The sequence below is a fragment of the Aphelocoma coerulescens genome, chromosome 2 (genome assembly GCF_041296385.1).
Source record: "Aphelocoma coerulescens isolate FSJ_1873_10779 chromosome 2, UR_Acoe_1.0, whole genome shotgun sequence".
Classification (NCBI taxonomy): domain Eukaryota; kingdom Metazoa; phylum Chordata; class Aves; order Passeriformes; family Corvidae; genus Aphelocoma; species Aphelocoma coerulescens.
Window position 1 is genome coordinate 82881973 of NC_091015.1, and position 21595 is coordinate 82903567.

At 37.9% G+C, this 21595-nt stretch overlaps 1 protein-coding gene across 3 annotated transcripts in view; it reads left to right on the forward strand.

Annotated features, from left to right (window-relative positions):
* Positions 1 to 21595, forward strand: part of DROSHA (drosha ribonuclease III) — a 73858-nt gene that overhangs the window by 30866 nt on the left and 21397 nt on the right. For all 3 annotated transcript variants that reach the window (XM_069008301.1, XM_069008303.1, XM_069008304.1), the window contains exons 14-22: positions 903 to 1027; positions 4372 to 4471; positions 7387 to 7494; positions 11505 to 11612; positions 13937 to 14075; positions 14756 to 14816; positions 16768 to 16827; positions 18754 to 18853; positions 21366 to 21468. In XM_069008301.1, coding sequence (XP_068864402.1) covers positions 903 to 1027; positions 4372 to 4471; positions 7387 to 7494; positions 11505 to 11612; positions 13937 to 14075; positions 14756 to 14816; positions 16768 to 16827; positions 18754 to 18853; positions 21366 to 21468 — 904 coding nt within the window. The remainder of the gene's footprint in view (positions 1 to 902; positions 1028 to 4371; positions 4472 to 7386; positions 7495 to 11504; positions 11613 to 13936; positions 14076 to 14755; positions 14817 to 16767; positions 16828 to 18753; positions 18854 to 21365; positions 21469 to 21595) is intronic.

Sequence of the window (21595 nt, forward strand, 5' to 3'; positions counted from 1 at the left end):
GTGCTAAATGAGAAGTTTTGAGATGCAGGTAACTAGAAGTAATGCCCTTTTTCTGAAACCTAAGACAGGCAGAATATATTGGCCTCTTCCAGCTGATTTCAAAGTGGGGAGTAAGCAGGCACATTGCAAAACAGCTTGACAGGTAAAGGAGAAGTTGTTTACTTGGAGACCAACTGTGCACCTTCAGCTCAGTTTTTAAATATGCTGGGTAAGTGATCAAGAGCTCTGTGAGCAGCATGTCTGCTACGGTGATGTGCAATTACTTACTCTACATTTACAGAGCTGAAGCAAAAGTTACCTTCTTTTCCACTGTCCTTTTTAACAATAAAAAGAACTTCTGTTTTGAATTGTAAAAAGGGCAAAAGTCTCTTCGTTATACAAAACTGTATTCCTCCTTGTAAACATCAGCATAGGAGCCTTTTCTGAGAGTAGCATGACAGATTTTTTTTTATGCTGTTTAGTCTGTGATTGAATGGATCTAATAATGCCTTCCTTTGCTTTGGGAAATCATGAACAGAACTAAAATTAGAGAGGTAACCTGATCTTAGCAAACTGCTCTAGCATGTGGGTTCTTGGATGCCAGAATGCTAATCCTAATTTTTATTTCTGGTGTGATGCTTGACCAGAGAAAGTTGTTTTAAGTTCTTGGAAATAGTCAAAGTAAATTTCCAGGTGATTAAAAGGCCTTTTTTTTTTTTCCCTCTTTGAGTGTTAGGTCAATTAACTTTGTTTCAGTTATTGTTGTGCTAAATGTTTATAATAGTATTAATGATTGGTTTAATGTGCATACTATTAAACTTGGAATGTTGTTGCTTTATGTTTCCTGGATAGTGTGGGATTGAGGCAGTAAATTTTCCATGAAGCTGTTGTCAATTTAGTTGTATTTTGTTTTTTTCTCCTAGAAACCAAGCTCAGTTCGTATTGATCAACTGGACCGCGAACAATTCAATCCTGATGTAATTACTTTCCCTATTATTGTGCACTTTGGGATACGACCTGCTCAACTCAGTTATGCTGGAGATCCTCAGTAAGAAGCTTTTCCTTCTTTATTTTGTTCAGGGACTCATTACTGTTGTCATTCATGCCTTAAATAGGGCTTGGTTATGTGCTTAGGTGAGTCTGATACAAAGCTTAGTGCTTATGACACTGGGCACAAGCTCCTGCAAATTAGAAAATATAAGGTATAACTTTTTCTCTGCAATAATTCAGGATCTGCTGAAGTAAATGTGCATGTATGTGCAGTATGATAGTTCTTAACCTGAGAACAGCTCTTCTGGGTCCAGCAAAAGGTGGTTCCTCAAGCTCTGCATTATTTCTCTGAGAGACCAGTGGTGGGTTTTCAGAGAGAGGATAACGTAACAGGAAGGCAGAGAGGGAGAAATGGTTACCCAAGCTTCCTAATGTCTGTAGCATATAGACTCCTGAGCTAGAGGAGGTATTTAGGTCATTTTGTTAAACAGCTCTGAATTGATGTTTTTAAATTTCTCAAATCATTGTTTGAATCTTTTTATGCTACTGGTAGGGAGAAGATTTCAGGTAATCACTTAACCAGGACTGTTGTGCATCATATGCAGAAGGACTGATTTTTATTTCAGAGCTGCTACTTGACTGTTTAATTAGATGTTCTTCAGGTCTCATGTCTAATGAGGAATAATACAGCCAGGTTCTGTTCAATTTCTTCATGATGTTTGTTTCTTGCATGCTGTTATGTCCTACTTAATCATCTCTTTCTGTGCTTTGAAGGATCATGTCTACATAGTGTTTCCTAGCTTGGAAGCTCTTGCACCCATCCTACTTTTCTCTGTACTTCTTATATCCTGATAGAGTTTGAGAGGAATGTAGAGAAGGAGTGGAGAGGGAATCAGGACTTCAGGCAGAGCAAGAAATACTGTTTCACTGTGGATTGATGAAGGCATGCAAAAGTGATGATTGGATTTTGTTCCCGGTTCTTTTCTTAACCTCTGACAATTTCAGGGAACTCTTCCAGTGATAGGGACATCTGCTTTCTGCATAACGACAGCATAGAGCCTGTCTCTGGTGCATGTGTAGTTAAGGTTGTCTTTTTCCCCATTGCTGTGGTTTAGGATTGGTATTCCCCAATTCAGTACTCCCACTAAAAAGAGAACCACAAGCCACTCCCTTCCCCTTCTGCTGAAAGATGCAAAAAGGCAGAGATCACGGGCTGAGGGAAGAATGATTTACTGGGAACAGCAGTGAGATAAGAAAACAAACAGTAACAGCAACAATACTAATAACAAAAATGTAGAAAGAGAGGGTGATTTATGTCCAAAATGCTCACCAGATCTGCAGTTTTATTCTTTTGCAACTGCTTGCTGAGAATTTTAAACCTAACATGGCAGGAAGTGGGAATATTGAGTTCTAATCCAGATAATAAAACTTTTTTTTTTTTTTTGCTTTGATCATGAGTTTTAATCCTCTTTATCTATTATTTTTCTTGCTCATCAAAAGGAAATAATTAGACCCAAAAATATAAGAATTATCTCTACTTTGATGCTGAATTTATTAGTATTTGTAAAGTTCTAGTACTTTTCATTGAAAATAGTATAAAGAGACAAAAATTATTCTTCCCACACCTTTTTATTTTAACTTTCTTTAAAATTTACTTGTGGGTTTGTTTTTTGTTTCGGGTTCTAACCTCTGAGCTGCTTATACAAAGTAGGTATGTTTTGTCTTGTCAACGTAACAAAGCATTTTTTTGTGAAAGACCTCTGTGGTGCCATCATAAATGTTAGGCTTAACTCTGGTGTATGTGCACCCAGAAGAGATTTTCCTCTAATGTGTCTTTTTTTTGTGATGTTCTAATACAGAATTTTTTGTAATGGTAATATGTTTATTAATTCTCAAGCTTAATTGCAATAACAAAGCTTGTTTCACCCTTATCAATACTAGTAAAAAAATGTGTATTGGAGATCACAGTTTCAGGTGCTTATTTTCGGGTTGAAACCTCCTCAAGGCATTTGTACTTTTCATTTTGGTTGATTTGTTCGTTAACTGATTTTTCTTTTTTGGATGGTGATTTGTCAGAAATAGATGTGCTATTCTGCAGGTTGCAAAAGTGCAGTGAATGGAGCATGAGAAAAATCTATGGATTGAGCATTTCAGATGTGTTTGTAGACTGAAAAAATATCAGTATCTCCAGAGGCAGAGAGTATGCATTCAAGAATGCTGCAGAAAAATAGCTAGGAAAAAAAATGCCAATAAGAAAAGATTTGTTTATGTATCTGTGAATGTGGGATGCTGGGAAGATTATGAAATAGTAAAAGAGTTGCTGCTTCATTGACTCCTAAGCCACTAACGTGAACACTTCCTAATAAAACCACTGCTCTAAGTTGGTGCTGAGGAGGATCTTCTTCTATAATGTAAATACAAATAAAAAATAAATAACTTGGGTAAACTGCTTTCCTCTGGTCTCTAATTCCCTGCTTCCTATTCAAAGTCTGATTTTATGGGTTGTCCTGAAAAAACTCTACAGAGGTGACATTTTGAAGGTAGCATTGTTTCCTAAGGACACAAGGTCCCTGTCATGATTCTCTTGGTTGCTCCTCCCATTGTAACTTTTGAACCTGTTGTTCAATTGCAGCTGAATGTAATGGTGGGATGTTGTCTTTAAATGGAGTAAGTTCTTACAAGTTTGGTGGAAGTTTGTGCTAGGTCACTGAGGGCCTCCCACCGAGGAAGAAGTTGTTATTGAAGTTCATGTGTAATTAGACACCGCCAAAATAAGGCTAGATGGCTGGAGAAAACCAGAAAACTTAAATATGTGCTAATCACAGAAATAACTTGAATTACTGATTCCATTCAGCACAAACCCATAGGGAACAAAACTTTCATTTCACTTTTCACAGAATAACTTCATGTTGCATGTGACTTGTAGAGCTCTTCCTCAGGTGCTTCACTGAAGTGTTTGAGCCAGTGTAAGGACAGACACTTCCTGGGAAAGGGTGCTACTGCTTTGCAGTGAGTGATAGGTAAACCGTGTGGAGAAGAGGGAGTTTTCACCTGCCTGAATTGAGTTAAGCTGCAGGCAGGCCTTTTCAGCATGCAGAGGTGGCCCTTTGGGAGATGGGTATCTGAGAGACCTGGGATCTGCCCTGGTCTTTGCTGTTCTTTACCTCACTCTGCACACTAATGCCTCCTCTCTGCTACTTGGCCCACCCTTCTGGAGCAGCTACAGAGACTACTACTGTCATCTCTCTTGGAAAATGCTTTGAGATTATTTTTTTTTTCTGGAGCAAAGAGATGCTTGTAGACATTCTGTGTGCATTATTAGCAGCTGGTGTGCTCATAATGACAAACAGGGAGAGACTTGTTTACTGACCAAAATACTTGTTTTCTGGTTTTGTCCTTCAGGTACCAAAAGCTGTGGAAGAGTTATGTGAAGCTGCGTCACCTGCTGGCTAATAGTCCCAAAGTCAAACAGGCTGATAAACAGAAATTATCACAAAGAGAGGTATTCTGGACCTTCCTATGACTGATAATTGAGCATTGTAATTTGGGATGGAATAAAGCCATATGACTGCCCTATTTATGGAAACAATAGAAATCCTTCACAAAAGATTTTATTTCCAGACTCTTAACACGGATTTTATTTTTATCTATGCTTGTTATTGAATGGGTTTTTTTTCTTTTTTTCAGCTGTCAAACTACTGCAAGTTTTTTACCCAATTATAGAAATTATTGTTACGGAACCGTAACTTCTTTATAGCTGTTGCCATTAATGGTTTCGAGAATTAGTGTAGAGGAGGACTTTTTATTTCATAATGTACTTTTAACTGGCTCATAATTTTATACATTTCTCTTCTGAGATAAAAACTGCCACACTTGTGTGCATAAACTGTAATTTATTAGGTGGTACAGTGACCTTGCTCAATATCTTTGACTTGAAATCATCTGATTGTTGTATGATAGACAAGATATTTTTCTCTTTGTTTTTTCTTCACAAAGTGATGAGCAATAAGCATTTCCTAAGTGTAAATGCTCAACCAATTGGGAATTAAAATCAGAAAAACAAAGACTCCTAAATATAGCCTAAACCAGCCTATCTATTTCTATAAACCCTTGGACTGAAGCTTTAAATTTGTCTGGTGCCTATCAGGCACTCTTAATTTGACAATCTATGTAAAGAATACATAGAGGAGAAATTAACTTCTTGTGTACTGGACAGTATTTAATTAAATTGTGTTGTATTTTTATTTATTGATTAGAAACACTGATTATTCATAAAATCATAGACTACCTTGAGGTGGGAAGGACCCATGAGAATCATGGAGTGTGATTCCTGAGACTTCCCCAGTTTATTGTGTACTTTTGGTTGCAGTAAGTGTTTGATACGTATGATATTACACCTGATTTTTTTAGTTGTTGCAAAGCATAGAGTGCTGTTGTGTGAGCAAGAGTCTGAGTAAATATTTTATTTATGCTGATATTAAATAAACCCTTAGCTTCTTACTTGTAAATGAAAAAAAAAAAACCAAAACAAAAAACCAACAAAAAACCCACAACATTGTGACTGAACTGTGCCACAGTGGTAAAGGAAAAAAAGATTTGCTCTTACAGGAGATGATTTTGATTGCCACAACTACACTCAGAGCAAGTAGAATATCATTGTTTTATGAACATCCTTTCATTGGGGGAATGGATGACTTTTTTGTAAAATTGTAGTGGATTGTTTATAAGATGGTGATCATATTTTGCTCCAGAAGATAAAATGTTCCTTTGCTATTTAGCACTGCTGTGTGGACTGCTTATTTTTGTTTCTAGTCTTTATTATCTAGGATAACAAGTTATAGAAGTATTTTGCCAACAGAGAGGCATACAGGGCTGAAGCAGAAGCTTTATGTGAGGATAATCTATATATTTTCCAGTGGAGGTGTCAGTAAGTCAGAAGGAGCTGTAGGACTGTACCTCACTGGTACATGGGCTTTTAAAGATTATGAATCATATATTTTGGAGTGCTCCTGAGCCAGTCAGACTGAAATACAGCCAGGTCTGGCAAATACAGTACCACCTGCCTCAGGAAAAACCCAGTGACACACCTTCGACAATGCACAAGGGGCACAGTGCTGGCAAGCATCTCTGTTCCCTCTGCCATCAGTCATCCACCACTGTGAGGTTGTACAATGATATTATTTGTGACAAGGTCATGCCTGGGGCTTTGTTCCTCTAACCTAACTTTGAGCATTTACAGCAGGTGCATAAATTGGGACCTGAAGGCTCACTTTGAAGTCAGTGGAGGGAGAAATGCATTTTTGAAGCCATTTATCCCCTTCATTGAATATAAAAGGAGCCAGGGCTAACTAGGCTCCTACACTAGACAGCTCTGTATTGAGGTGTCTGAGGTTTGATGAATCTGTGTCTGGACAGGTGCAACTGTTGGAACTACTCTGTGAGTCTCTGCAAATCAGAAAACAGAGCCTGTTCCTGCCCAGATATGCTCACAGGCTTCAAACTGGAAGCTGCGAAGAGACAGCTTTGAGCAAGTGCCCTGTAGTGAAAAGGAGAAGGAGAGGCAGGATAGGTTGCAACTTTGAAGAGCTTTGTGTTTTGAAGAAGGCAGGGCACTGAGGGGAGTCTCTACAGTTAGTTCATGCTGTGTGGGGAGCTTGCACACCCCAGGGCTTTATAGTTTTGGAACCAAGAGATTCTGATCCAGGGCTGACTTATTTTATCTGTTTTTCTTTCATTCCATTTTTACAAAAAATACTTTCTTTTAATGATACTGTCAAAATCTTTTAATGATTCTGACCCTTTCATGGTTTCTAGAGACAAACTGTTTGCACAACACTAAATAGCCAGTGGTCAAGGAAAAACATAGTTTTAAAATCTCTCTTGAAGTAATATTGGTAGATTTCATCAGCATAGTCTCCAGGACTGGTGAGTATTGACCCCTTTCCCAGACTGGGCATAGTGACATTTTTGAGCAGGAACTGTTGCAAAGTAGCCAAGATGAGAAAACAAAGCCTGTTTTGCTCCTCCTGATTTTTCAAACCAGGAGCACTCATAGTGATGGACTTGAATGAAGAGGTTGTTTTGTACCTCTGGTAAAGAAAGTGCTTTCATTATGAGGACTTTAACTTCCTTACTTATGTGTTGGATGTATGAGTTGGACTGGTTTGTTCTGTCATTTGCAGTAAAAAAAATGCAGTCACCTCTGTTCTCTTCTTGGTCTACCAAAATCCCCTGTCTACTCTGTATTCTAACATATCTGCCACAGTCTATGGCTGGGAGTTACCAGACCTGTACGAGCCGTAGAAACGGCTCACCAGAACTGAACCTCAAATGGGCATTGTGCAGGCACTGGCATGTGCGTTGGTGTGCTTTGTTGTAGCAAGTTCTTCTCAGGAGCTCTGTTCTCTCCCTGCTTAGGAAGCTCTGCAGAAAATTCGTCAGAAGAACACAATGAGGCGTGAAGTGACCGTGGAGTTGAGCAGCCAGGGGTTCTGGAAAACAGGCATACGCTCTGACGTCTGCCAGGTGACTAAACCAGAGAGATGTATTTTCTTTCTTGATAGCTGCCGCTGACCTTTGCAAGGGTTTGTTGTAGTTCCAGGCTGAAGAGCCAAATGCAAATGAATGCCTCAGTAATATCCATTGATTTAGGGAGCTATTCTAGTGTTCTGTCCACCTCCTCTGTACACACAAAAAAGATAATTTAAATTTTTCTGCCAAGGGTTGATTAGCGCAAGGGAGAAGGGTTAGGAATGGCCGGCTTGAGGCTGGAAGTTTGCCAAATGTTGAGTCTAGTGTGAAACTCTTAATCCATCAGCTGGCTTGGTTTTAGATATTTTAATTTTAATATATTTTTCTATTTAGATAGCTTTTTTTAAAAAAAACAAGTTTTACAGTGAAGCATGAAGAAATATCTTTTTATTTGAAAGAAAGTAAAAAAACTAAAAGCCCACCACAACTAACTTTTGGTTTAAAACAGGTGTGCCTCAGTAGAAAGATATCTTTCAGATACTCTGTTTCATATGCATGACATCTCCAAGGAACATATCTCTTGTCAGATCCTATTCTGAAGCAGTTGACAGCCACCAGCTTTGTGATATGATAAAAATAAGTGCAATTTTTATATAATACTGTATTAGTAAAATTCAAGTCGTTTTAACAGCCATATAATTATACTAGAGATATACTTGCATTATTTTTTAGCTGTTGTTTTGGAGATGTTTTTAAGAGTTAAATGCGTGCAACTTAGTATTAGCTTACCAGTGTGAAGTACAAATTAGGGGCGTCTAGGCAAAGGTATAGGTAGAAATTCTGCTGTAATCTTGAAAGTCTGGTGAGGCCAAAGGGGAAATTCTAGAGTGAGAGAAAGGCTAATAACTAGAGTTGCTTTTCATCTGTCTGAAACATTTCTTGTGATTCTACTGTTGCTTCTGAAGTGGAAGGAGAATAGTGGCACAGTATCTTCTCACATAGCTGAGGAAAATTACATCCCTTTCCTAGTTTTTTTTGTTGTGAACTGTGTCTATTTTTACAGCTTAAGTAAACAGTGTAAATTTCCAATTTAGGCACTTTGAAGTCATTCTGTGTTATTTGTAATATCTTTTGTGATTCGTCTCCCAATGTCTTGGATATTCCTGTTCCGTTCTGTTGTTGAAGGACAGCAAAACACCAAAGAATGATAAAAGTAAAACTATTTCATAATTTTTGTGTCCATCTGCAGCTGTAACATCTAAATCAGCCAGTTATGGTATGAAGGTCCTTTGATTTGATTTCTTTGTGAGGCCAAGAGTAGGTAACTGTATGTCTGTAAAATGAAAGATTGCTGCTGTTGCTACATGCTTTTTCCCAGATTAAAGAAGACTAAAACTAAATACGCATAAATCAGCTCTGGGGGCAGAGCTAAAGTGCAGTGATTTAAAATTACTGCTTTTAAAAGCATTGCAGTTTAGAAGATTGAAACTCTTTTAAGTCACTTGTGAAAGCTTATACTTGCTCTGAGTTCCATGTAGCATTAATGACACTGGTCTTTGCTGTCTCAGAAATGAACTGCTTGAAAGGGGAGGAAAAATGGTAAGTGAAATGTTAAAAAAAAATGTAAAATGGCTGAGTTCTGACAGGCTCACTTGAAGTTACCCAGTATATCAAGTGCAGTACTTAGCCACTGAGCTGGGCAGCACTTCATACACAGCGTGACAAAATCTGGCGCGCTGAGAAGACACCACCTCTGTTGTCCCACTCCACCCACACCACTGTTGCTGGTGTGCCCCCAACAGCAGTGTAAAGTGTTCACGGTGAGGAGAGACCTCATGCATTCCAAAATATTTCAGCTCACCTGCTTCCCCTTAGTAGCTTCAAGTCAGGAGCATTTGTTGTTCTGGAGGATGATGGCAGTATCTGAGGGTGCTTGAGAGAGTTTCTGCCTTGCCATGTTAGCTGCAGCAAGAAAAGGACATGCAGAATATTTAAACTCATACATATTTTAAGAACATCTCTTCTAAAGAGATAAATACATAAAACATCAGAAACATTGGATAGCAATAGTCCAAGATGACAGATGTTGATTGAATCAATCAATCAATCAAGTAGTTAGTGCCAGGTAAGCAGCATTTTGTCAATATGACTGCAAGAGTCAAATTAAAGTCCTTCTCTGTGCTCCCAGGGGTCTGTCAATTCTTTGTTCACTACACCACAGCTGATAAAAGTCTAAAACTTGATATTTCAGTCCTCAAATGCAGGGACACGTGTTGGTGTAAACAATGCTAAGCACTGCTTGAGGAGACTTTCTGTCTAGTACAGTGGAGCATAGAGGTAGGGAAGCAGAGTTGTCCTGTGAAACAGTTTTGGGTTTGGTTGTTTTGGTGTTTTTCAGTTAATTCCTTCTATGAAGGAACACGTAGGAAGGACACCTGTACAGTTTATATGGAGATGAAAGGAATGTTCTTACAAATTACCCCAAGAAAACTCTGAATGGCTGACATAGTAACAAAATGAAACTTCACCTACACTTCCTAATTCTGTTTGGAGTGGTTTTATATTTCTCTGCCGTTTGGAGATCCAGGGAGTCTTTTTCTTGCTGTTGCTGGTTATTTCCATCTGAGAGAAAAGGACCAGGGAGGGGTGCCTGGTCAACAACTGGCTGAACATGAGCCAAAGTGTGCCCAGGTGGCCAAGAAGTCCAATGGCATCCTGGCCTGTACCAGCAATAGTGTGGCCAGCAGGACCTGGGCACTGATTATCCTCGTGTACTCTGCACTGTTAAGGCCGCACCTTGAATCCTGTGTCCAATTCTGGGCCCTCACTACAGGGCAGACACTGAGGTGCTGAAGCATGTCCAGAGAAGGACAGCAGGGCTGGTGAAGGGTCTGGAACACAAGTGTGATGAGAAGTGGCTGAGGGAGATGGGGGTGTCTAGCCTTCAGAAAAGGAGGCTCAAGGGAGACCATATCACGCTCTACAACTGCCTGAAAGGAGGCTGTAGCCAGGTGGGAGATGGTGTATTCTCCTGGGCAACAAGTGACAGGACAAAAGGAAATGGCCTCAAGTTGTACCAAGGGAGCTTAAAATTGGATGTTAGGAGTAATTTCTTTGCAGATAAGGTGATCAAGCACGGGAGCAGGTTGCCCAGAAAAGTGGTGAAGTCACCATCCCTGAAGGTATTCATAAAGATCTTTGGGACATGGTTTAGTTGGTGGAGTTTACAGTGTTAGTTTAGTGACAGGACTCAATCATCTTAAGGGTCTTTTCCAAGTTAAATAATCCTGTGATTACCTTCCAGCTCTGTGTTCAGTTCTCAAGAATTTCACACTCTTTTACTTAAACAGAAGGTTTTGCCATTGGTTAGTCTTAATTTTTTGATCTTGTAGCATTCACCAGTTCATATTTTCTGCTGTTATGTCATTAGTGACCTGCAGAAATCCACAACATCATTTATCTGTAAATTATACATCATCTACTTTGTGTGCTTGTTTTTCTTGCTTCTCTCCATGCTTTACACTCGCTTCCTCTCATCATACACAATCTTCTTTCTGAATTAATTGTGACAGCCCTCAGATTTTAATGCCCTTAAAACACACCTTTATTTTGAATATATTCATGTCATGTCAGTAATAGGAATGATTAGAAAAAATTAGTTCACAAATGGTCACATGCGTAATATTCTTTAAATCCTGCATTTTGCCTGTATTTTTTTTTATTCTTACGCAAGATTTGTGATGTTGATACCATACTTGCTATACTACTCTACTGACAAACTGTACTACTTGCTTATTTCAAACCAGATTCATCCAAAGTCAATATTACTGTAGAATTCCTTCTTTGAAACGCTGAGAGAGGGGGACTGCCATTGTTAAAAAATAGAGTTGTTGGTTTTTTCAATTTTATTGACATTTTCCCCAACAGAAAAGCATTGTCTGTTTCCTAGACAATCAAATGGCAACCTTTCTGATATTTTTTGGCACATGAAATGTGCCAGACTACAGCGTTTCAATCTGTACCCTGAAGTTGAATGGTTTTGCTGATTGCATTTGTTTTTTCAGCACGCAATGATGCTTCCTGTCCTCACCCACCATGTCCGCTACCATCAGTGTCTGATGCACTTGGACAAGTTGATAGGCTACACTTTTCGAGATAGGTGCTTACTGCAGGTAAGATATGAAAACTCCAACTGCTTGCTGGTTTCTCTTCATGATACTACTGAGTTCATCTGTAATGCTGAAATGCACAGCACTGCCCCAGCTTGGGCAGACCTGATTATTTGTACTGAAGATCTTTGAAAAGTTTCAGTTTTCCCAAGAGACTTCTCAGTAGAGATGTCTGTTGTGCACCTAGATATTACACCTACCTTTGCTCCCAGGGTAAATCTGGATTTGCTCATAATATGTAAAAAGACAGAAATGCGCTTACTGAAAAGACTGTCAAGTACTCATTTCTGTGTAAGTTCCTTTTTTCACATATTTACAGAGAATACAGTTGTTCTGCAGATGAGTGTATGTGCCCTGCTTCTTGTTTTTACAGCCAGTTGTTCTAAAAGAGAATAATTAAATCACTGCCCTTTTTTTTTGCATTTCTTGGTAGTGAATAGAAATTTGCAAACTTCTGTTCAGCTCTTAATTTCTGCAAGTACATAATAAAATTTCTTACTTGTTTTAAATGCATTCATGTCACATAACCAGCCTTTTATGTTAGTGTATATTTGGAACTGATTACTCAGAGGCTGATGCTTGGCATGATGGCCCCTTTCCTCTTAGACTTTTTCTGAATTTACTGAAGGAAAATGGGGACTTCTGTTCAGAACTTCCTTCTGAAATAGGGGTCATCTCTGCAGTGACTGGACTAAGTTCAAAACATGACAGTTTTTGTATTTCTCTAGAGATTTTACTCCCAAATTATTTTAAGGAAATGTCTTTTCTCGCAGCTTTTCTGGTTTCTAGAATTTGTTTTCCAGGCCTTTTCCTACTGCAAGTTACATTAAACATTGAGCATCTTCTAGGATTTGGTTGTTGGCAGGCTGTCTTTGTTTTAATGTCAAAGATTGAAATGCAGTGATGGAAACTTTCAAAATGTTGAGGCCAAACAAACCAACAAGTAAATTCTAATAAAAAAGAGATGAAAGCGTAAAAATCAAGTTTGTAAGCATTAGTCATGTATCGTTATAACAAGTGTGCTTAATACTTTATCCCTACACTCATTTATTTAAAAGCTGCAAACATTTTCCAGAAGAGGAAGAACTTTTTAAAAATGTATATAGTATTAGTCATCTGCTTGAGCATAGACAATGTTAGATGTATAATTCTGCATTGATTGTTACCTATTTTATCATGGCGTATTCTTTTAAAAGTACAAGCAGGTTAAAAAAAGATTACCCTAAGTTATCTGTTCTGAAAAACTGTAATGTGTCATCTAGTTCAGACGGAGCATCTAATTCAGATTGAGAATGTGCGATTACAACAAACTTAGTAATACTAACAAGGAATTAAAAAGGACTTGGAGAAAGTTCTTATTGTTGATTAAATATAATTTTACTCTCTTAAGTTTTATGTTTAAAAGGCAACAGACAATGTTTGAATGAATTACTGAATGTCTTTGCTCACAGCCTGCAGCACCAATCCTGCAAGTGTGTCAGAAGTAACTTCCTGCAGCTTGCATTTTCCAGTGTGTCTCTTTTTTATATACAAGTTTTATGTGCACATACTTTTATTCAAACGCAATACTTTGAGCTGTGTATGTGTAAAGAAGGAGAAAATGTGTGAGTTTGCAGCATGGAGTTCTGAAAACAAGCTGTAGTACTATTTGCTGCTGCCATTTCTGCAGTGATGGTGTAAGCAGCAGAGTAAGTTTTTGTAAATGCTAGGTGATACAGAGGTAAAACAGAGGATCAGACCTGCCATTCCTCTTAATTTCCATCAGAAGAGTAAGCCCTCTGTAGTCATGAGGGAAAGAGTTCTTCTGTGATTAAGTCTCCTAGGAATAATATACTTGCTGTTTCATTTTTTGAGCTAGGAAAGTTCTATAGAGATTTAAATAATGTAAATATGGATGGTTGAGAAGCTCTTCTAGTTGCTTATATTTTTAATATGAATATTTATAGTTCGGTGTTAGAGTGAGTATATTTTTAAATAAGTAAATGTATTGAAATCAGGTCAGCAAAGCTGGTAAGCGAGTCTTAGGGCAAATTGACTGTTCATGCTTTTTCTCTTCTAAACTAACTTTTCTTTAAAGAAAAAAAATGTTGAAAGTAAATTAGTTGAGCTGATGATTGGGCATAAATGTTCCTTCTTTCTGACGTCTGAAATAGTTCACCCTACATTTAAATTGCTGGAACCAACTTTCTGATTGACTTCATCACTTTGTAACCTTTCTTCAAACTGGAAAATAGCTACAGTAGCTACCAGTCTAAGATAATGTTTTTCTTTCATTTGCAAAAATGTCTAACACTTTTTTTTTTTCCCCTATATGTGTTACACTGTAGCTTGCCATGACTCACCCAAGCCATCATTTAAATTTTGGGATGAATCCGGATCATGCCAGAAATTCCTTATCCAACTGTGGGATTCGACAGCCCAAGTATGGAGATAGAAAAGTCCACCATATACACATGAGAAAGAAAGGTATGCTACTTACATCACTAATGTTTTTCACTTACCTGACACTTAATCAGTAAGAACACCCTCTGTTCCATTATCATCTCCTTGGCCATTGTTCTTTTGAGAGATGCCTTCAGTAGAGAATTTCAATGTTTATATGCAGACACCAGTGAGATCTTTCTAAAAGACTGGATTTTGCAAAGTAGTCAATAAGTAAAGAGCTGAGAACAAGCAAGGGTAATAAATGGGTGGATGTATTTTCTTAGATTCTTGGCAAGTACTGTTTTCTTAATTTGCTGCTCAACATGGTGAACAAACTGGAATATATTTTGTAAAAATGTCTTCTTACTAATGTGAACATGTGGTCTGTCTGCTGCAAAATATTCCTCACCCCTTTAAAGTATATTCAGTGTTAATGAAGTAAATTGTTTATTGCTTATGTAATGTTTGGAATGTCCTTTTCCTGCAAAGGTGGTATTTATCTGGCTCCCTGAATGCAAAAATTCAATACTGTTGTAATGGGACTGCGATCAGTTAGGCAGAGAGCATTGGTGAGGATTATACTTGGTGTAATAAACCCTGTAAATAACAGGATAACCTTGTGTATGGCAATTACAAAGTAACATTCTGAGTAATTGTTTTCTACATTTATTCAAAGTGAATTAGTGGCTGTTTACTTAATAGTGCATTGTTTATGTTTCTAGGGATAAACACCCTGATAAATATTATGTCCCGTTTGGGACAGGATGATCCAGCTCCTTCCAGGTAATGAAAATAGTTGTTTGCCAGTAGGGAAGCTGCTGCAGAGGGAGATATTTAATAGAAACAACCAACTTACTGTCAGCAACAGCTTTGGCAAATAGTTGAAATGAAAAGTCATTTTGAATTGACTTTTATATTATGAAGGTGTGCTCTCTATGAATCTCCATTAGCAGTGACATAGTAAATGTTTGGTCATGCCTGCAGAAAATGTCTGAGGAAGGTTTTAACAGATAATTCTATCATTTTTGTTGATCCCTGAAATGAGGAGGACTAAAAGGCTACCTTTTTGCTTTCTGCAGAATAAAAAATAAGAGTTGCTGTTGTTGTTGTTATCAGTGCTATAAATTGGATTCTTCATCACATTTTCTCACACTAGTACCTTCCTGCCATGGCACCTTGTTAACAGGAGTGTGGTGCTGAGCATGGGCTTTGCTGATTTACTGTTCCAATTTAAAGACAGATGCAAAACCCATTAATGTTGTCATGCAATAGTCCTTAACTGACCACTAAGAATTCTGTGCATATAAATATAGTTTAAGATGTGGTTTATAGCCACAAGCACCATATTTAGCTAAAGTTGAATAAACAAAGCTCACAAGACTAATGCAGGAAACAGTTGCATGTGAAATCTCTTAAAAGCATGAACTAGATGGCAGTGTGTATTTTAGTTAGCTAGTGCTGTAGCTGGACCTTTCAAGAGCCATCATTTCGGAAGAAGCTCAGGAATAGGAGAAATTGAGTTATTGTTAAATAATTATTGCATAAATTATTGTTGCACTGTTCCCTAAATGCTGTTTCAGCTAGACCATGCCCTTTTCTCTTCAAGCTTATTTGAGTCCTCCTAAAATGACATGACGTAAGGCTAAATTGCATTAATTCTTGTGAAATAACACAAAATTTCTGTCCCATTTCAGAGAGGTGTGTGTTTTCAGTTATGTTGCTACACAGAGTTGTTGTAGATTTGCTCACACATTGTTTTACACAGCAGAGGTAATTGAATTCTTTCAGCCCATAACAAAGGCCTACTATTTCAGAAATTACACTAATTATATAGTTTTTGGGGGAGTGAAAATTACAATAAAATCTGCCAAACACTTGACAAGGATCTTCTGGGTAAAAAAAAAAAAGAAAAAGAAAAAAAATCCTGTGGCATTGGCCTTGATTCTGTTACAATCGTGTGAAATCAAAAATGGTGCTGCTTACTTGCTTTGATCTATAGAGCAGAAATTTGTATGTATCCAAAGACAAGCTCACATTCTTTTTCAGCTGCTTGCCCTTTTAGTCCTTTGAATATAAGCAGGCAGACAGCTTGAAGGAAATGAAACTATGCAAAACAAAGGTAAATCAGGAGCAGCAATGAAAGAAAACAGAGGAAATAAAAGATACTAATAATTTAATGGCATGTTTGGATGCATCTGCTTGTATAGCCATTTTCTTTCTTTTGAGCTCAGAGGAAGTTACAGAAAACAAGGCATTTGAAGGTGCTATGAAAAATACAAGTTCTTACTCCCTCTGCCATACCAACGATCTACTGCAGGGTCGTCCTGCCCTGCAGGTGGTTGATGTTAATTAGGTAGAGCTCCCTAGTTTCATGGACAAGGCTCAGGACAGGCTGTTTCTTTCAGTCACCTGGTGCCCTCTGATGGACAGAGAAACCCGACTTCAGTGCCAGGCAACAGTCCTGTTTCCTTTTCCCATTTTGTGAAGCTCTGACAATAGCTCAGAACAGAACATACAGAAATTTCAAAGGTGGTGGTGTCACTCCTGAGTTTCACAATTCACTTGTTACTCTGTTTTGGAAAGGATTGTAACCCAGGGAGGGTGGGGGAGGCTGCAAAAATGACTGTCATATCTGATTAGCAATCAACTCTGATTTTTTCTATTTTAATTGTATTGTGTGAATAACCAGCATGTGTTACTTAGGTTATGGTGAACTTTAAAATGCCTTTTTCAGGATTAACCACAATGAGCGTTTAGAATTTCTGGGAGATGCTGTGGTGGAGTTCTTAACAAGGTAAATGGGGAATTCTTCAACAATTCTCACCTTTGTATGTTATTATTATCATGTTGTGTTTATTGAACTTTTCAGTGTCTACTTTGACTGTGTATGTTTGCAGTCCTGCCTGATATTTAGACCTGCACACCTGCCCACAACTCTCTTGAAAATTCTTTCAGTGATGATGATAAAACAAGAAAGATTACAAAATAAAAAGCTAGAATTTCTGTTTCATGAAGTGCGATTTTAAATTGATTTGGGTTAGAGATTATTCAGCTACAGACAAGTTGAACTTTGTACTCTTTTTTTAAAGGAGAAATATTTTTCCTAGCATGCCATTTTGTTTCCACGGGTTCTTTTTCTCTAGTTGCAAGGGAGAAGCATTTATGGGTACTGTGTTGAATGTGTTGCAGTTCTTCTATTTCCAGTTATTAGGGCTGTAGCTTTCCTAACAGCTTAAATAGTTAAGCACAAATGCAATTTACTCAAAAGTAATGAAAAAACTCCATGCTTCATCAAAAATTGCTCCAGTTCTGGCCTGAGTATTCTGAAATCAGTGAACAAGACAGGCATATTATTAGGTATCTCTGTTGTTCTACTTACCTGAGTAGTAGAGGCAAACAAGTTGCACAATATAAAGATTATAATCTATTTTCAGCTGCTTTGTTCTACTGTTTTTAAAAGTATGTTTGTTTACTGTTAATTTGATCTTTAAGCCAGTTTTTTATATGAACAACAAAACTGACTTTATATCTCTGTTCTCTACTAGCCATTAGCTATGTGATATTAAAAACTATTAGCCTATAAAGGTCTCCGCTGCCCTTAAAACTCATGGCCTTTTCTCTCATACAACAGTACAGGTGATAAGATGGAAGACCTGCTGATTAAAATGTCTTGCATTTTTCATTGTCATTGTTCATCAGCCATCAGTTCACTTTCTGAGCTAACTTTTGTCTCAATTCAGAAAAAAAATGAGCTCCATTTCTGTTCAATAGAGCATGTAAGCACCTATTTAAATCTGACTTTTTTATCCTCTCTTAACTTCAGGTGTCTGCTGTTGTGAATTACGATGCTTGATTAGATTGCCTCTAAGTTTTATAGCAGTTTTTGTCCTTAAATAATCTTGCATCCGTTTGCATTTTCCCCCCTGTGTACTGGGTTAATAAAGTATTTTAATAATTAGTGCCAGAGAGTGCCTTAATTGTGGAATGTTAAAAACCCTCTCTGTGTTAACTTTTTTCAACATGAGTTAGATATGAAGGTATCCAAAATTATTTATTCATTAGTCAGATCTTGTTTGGATCAGTGTTTTGTTTTCTTTCTCTTTTATGAAGTACATTGCTAGCATGATGACAAATACCATTAAAGGCTGTTAAAGCCTGTGTTTTTTACTTTTTTTTTTGTGGTTTGTGGTATAATGACTTCACACATTTGATAAATAGAGGCTGTTGAGTTCTGTTCTGTTCTTTGTTTTCATTAGCATCTGTTAAAGTACTTTAAGAAACTTGTATAAACAGATGGATATCCTGTTGGCAGCTGCAAGACATGAAAGCACTGTGTACCTGCAGCACGGAGTTTCTCAAGGCTGAGGCTTCCCTTGTGCTTTATTCCTCAGCATCCTCTAGGTGTCAGCTGTGCTGAACCTTGTGCTGGTGATAGACAGAAACCTGAGATGAGGGAACTGCAGGCTGTGGCAGGGATTTAGACATTATGTGCTGCCCAGTAGAGAAACAGCACTCTTCCTCCTCTGCTGCCAGTGTTGGATAGGATTGGGCATTGTTTGAATTGTTTGTATCTTTACCTTACTTCAAGCTGAGTTCCACTTTGGCAAGGGACCTGTATTACCCACTAGGGTCTGAGGGAAAGGCGCAGCTCTCTAGAGGTGCATGTGGTTCATCTTTAATCAAATGCTGACAGCATCTGATTCGCTTTTTGTTTTGCCAGTGTCCACTTATACTACCTGTTTCCCACTCTGGAGGAAGGAGGATTAGCTACGTACCGCACTGCCATCGTACAGAACCAACACCTGGCCATGCTGGCTAAGGTACAGCTCTGGATGTCTCTGTGTTTGACTCCATGGGTAGAGTACTATGAGTGTCTGGACTGCTTCTTGAGGGAGCTGCCTGCTTTGAACATCAGTTTCTTTGCTGTGTTTTCTGTACAAGATTTGGGATGCAGGAACCCTTTTCAGTTTGAAAGTAGATTTTAAAGATAAAGGAGAATTTAGTGTTTTCTCTAAAGCATGCTTTTGGGAAAAGTGATTTTTGTAGGCATAAAAATAAGTTTATAGCCTGTGTTGAAGGTGTGCCTATACTTGCCTTTAATTTGCACAAGTAATGAAGCTGATAGTAGAAGATCAGTGAAGAAAAGGAATCAAACTGGTTGTTTATAAGAGGACTTTCTGATAGAATAGCTAGGGAGAACTTGGCAACAGGAGGTAGAAAAAATGGGGGTGGGGTGGGGAGGAATTTTATCTGCTCCATAAACTGTGCAGTCATTTTCAGGTCCACTGTAGACTGTCAGAGTAGTCAGAAGTATGTTAACCAGGGTTTTGGAGAAGAGTTGTGTTATCTCATAGGAAAAACTGAGATGCCTTAGAATTTTCCTTCATTTAGTTCTGTGAATGACAGAGCTTTTTATATTCCTATATATGATACTGGTGAAAGTTGATTAAATCTCTATTCCTAAGTCGATAGGTATTGCCTTACTCATTCTTGATTTTGTTAGCTTTTTTTTTAAAGAAACAGTCTGAGATTTACTGTAATTGATTATGCTACACATGTGCACACACTGTCCACTGTGTACTGCTGATAGTTTTCAAGTTGCTCTTTTAATCTCCCCTCTCTGTAATCACACAGTGCCTTAAACAAGCATATCCAATCTTGAGATTTTGGCAAGTCTGCAGGATTTCTAACGTCATCTTTTTGCTCAGCTCTGAGGAGAGGCATAGGGTAGGCAGTGAACACAATAATTTTCTTCCACGTCTTTCTTTAGTAATTTAGATAAGCATGAATTGATTGAAACATTTCATATTGGGGCTTTGTTTACAAATATGGTATTGCCTGACATTTGAATTCATGATACTATTTTTAAACCTGCATCAGGAAAGCTCATACATTCTTCAAGGCTGTTCACAGCCTTTATCATTGTACAAGGACAAATCTAAAAAATTTTTATTGCAATATTTTAAAAACTTTATTTATATTAGATACAACTGTAAATATTAAATATCTGTACATTCCCAATTTTCCAACTTATCCTTTGTTCCTCTCATGTCTTATATGATGTTCCTGATTTCATACCCTGCAGTGTCATGTTGCATTCAGTTTACTTAATATAATTCTTAGCTTCTCAACATCTCTTGAACTTGGGGAATGCTGTTAATAGTTGAGGATCAAATGATGAGTATAAGAAGTTTAAATTTTATATAAAAAATTAATGTTCTACTCTAATGTTGACTTTAGCAAGTGCTCACTGTGCATTATAAAGTGTGATGGAACATTGTAAGTGGTAATTCAGTGTTCTGGAGCAGTGAACAGGCTGCCATTCATTGAAAATAGAAGACTTTTTTTGACAATTGAAATGTGTCTAAACCATACACCTCAAACAACTTAGTCTTCAGCTTTACCTCTTAAATATACTCTGGGAGGATGAAGTTGAAAGTTAACAAAAAATTAATCAGTAGAAACTTACACCCAGCTGGGAAGAGCCTATTCTCATACAAACTTTGCAAGATGCACAAATCTCTTCTTTAAAAATCCCAATAATGGTTTTGTGTCAAAAAGATGAATATGTAAAGAGAATCTAGTAGCTCTTGCCTGCATTTCTATAGCAGAATTATCATATATTATAGAAAATATCTGACTTACTACCTGAGATTCTGACTGGCAAGCAGAACTATAGTTCAGGCAACAGATGAATGTTAATGATGCACTTTTGAAAGGAAGAAAGAAGCTAGGTGGCACTGCAGATTAAAATATTAGCCTTCTCTTGCAGTGCCCAGAGGCACCTGTTGATGGTCTCAGAGGAAAAACCCAGATGTTCAGTGGACTGTGTCTTCCATAGTTCCTATTCCTCACTGTTCTGCTTTAGCTTCTTCTTGTAGGCAAGGTCTTTTTCCTCAGCATTAACTCCCCTCCCTTAGAATATCCTTTTGATATCTCTGAAGGCCAATCACATGAGGACAAACTACCAGCAAGAGACACAATGCATTGCACTGTCTAGTCAGTATCAGGCTATTTTTCTGTCATGCCCTTGGACCTTCTCTTGAACTCATTCTTAAAACTTACCAGTAATGTTTTAATCAGGCTTCCTTTGACATTTTGGTTTGATAATTCTATTTTTTTTATGGTATAACATTCTAGTTGTTTACCGCTGGTAAACATAGGACATATTTTAATTTTAGCCTATGTCTGAACTGAAACTATGGGGAAAAGCTTCCTAGTTCCTTCAGACCTAGTAGCTGCATGATAACAGTGTAACTGAACTTTAGTGACTAAACTGGTACTCTTGTACTTCTAAAGCCATGGTTTTATCTCTTTCTACATATTTTGCAGAAGCTGGAACTAGAACGATTCATGCTCTATGCTCATGGTCCAGACCTTTGCAGGGAGTCAGATCTCCGCCATGCCATGGCCAACTGCTTTGAAGCCCTCATAGGTAAAGTGCTTATATTTGTGTGTGCAGACAGTTATGCTTTGTACAGGTCTGTGTGCCATGTTGACTGTGATGGAGGAGATGTGGGCCTGTTGAGTAGTGCTAGTACGAGCAGGCAATAGTAAAGCTT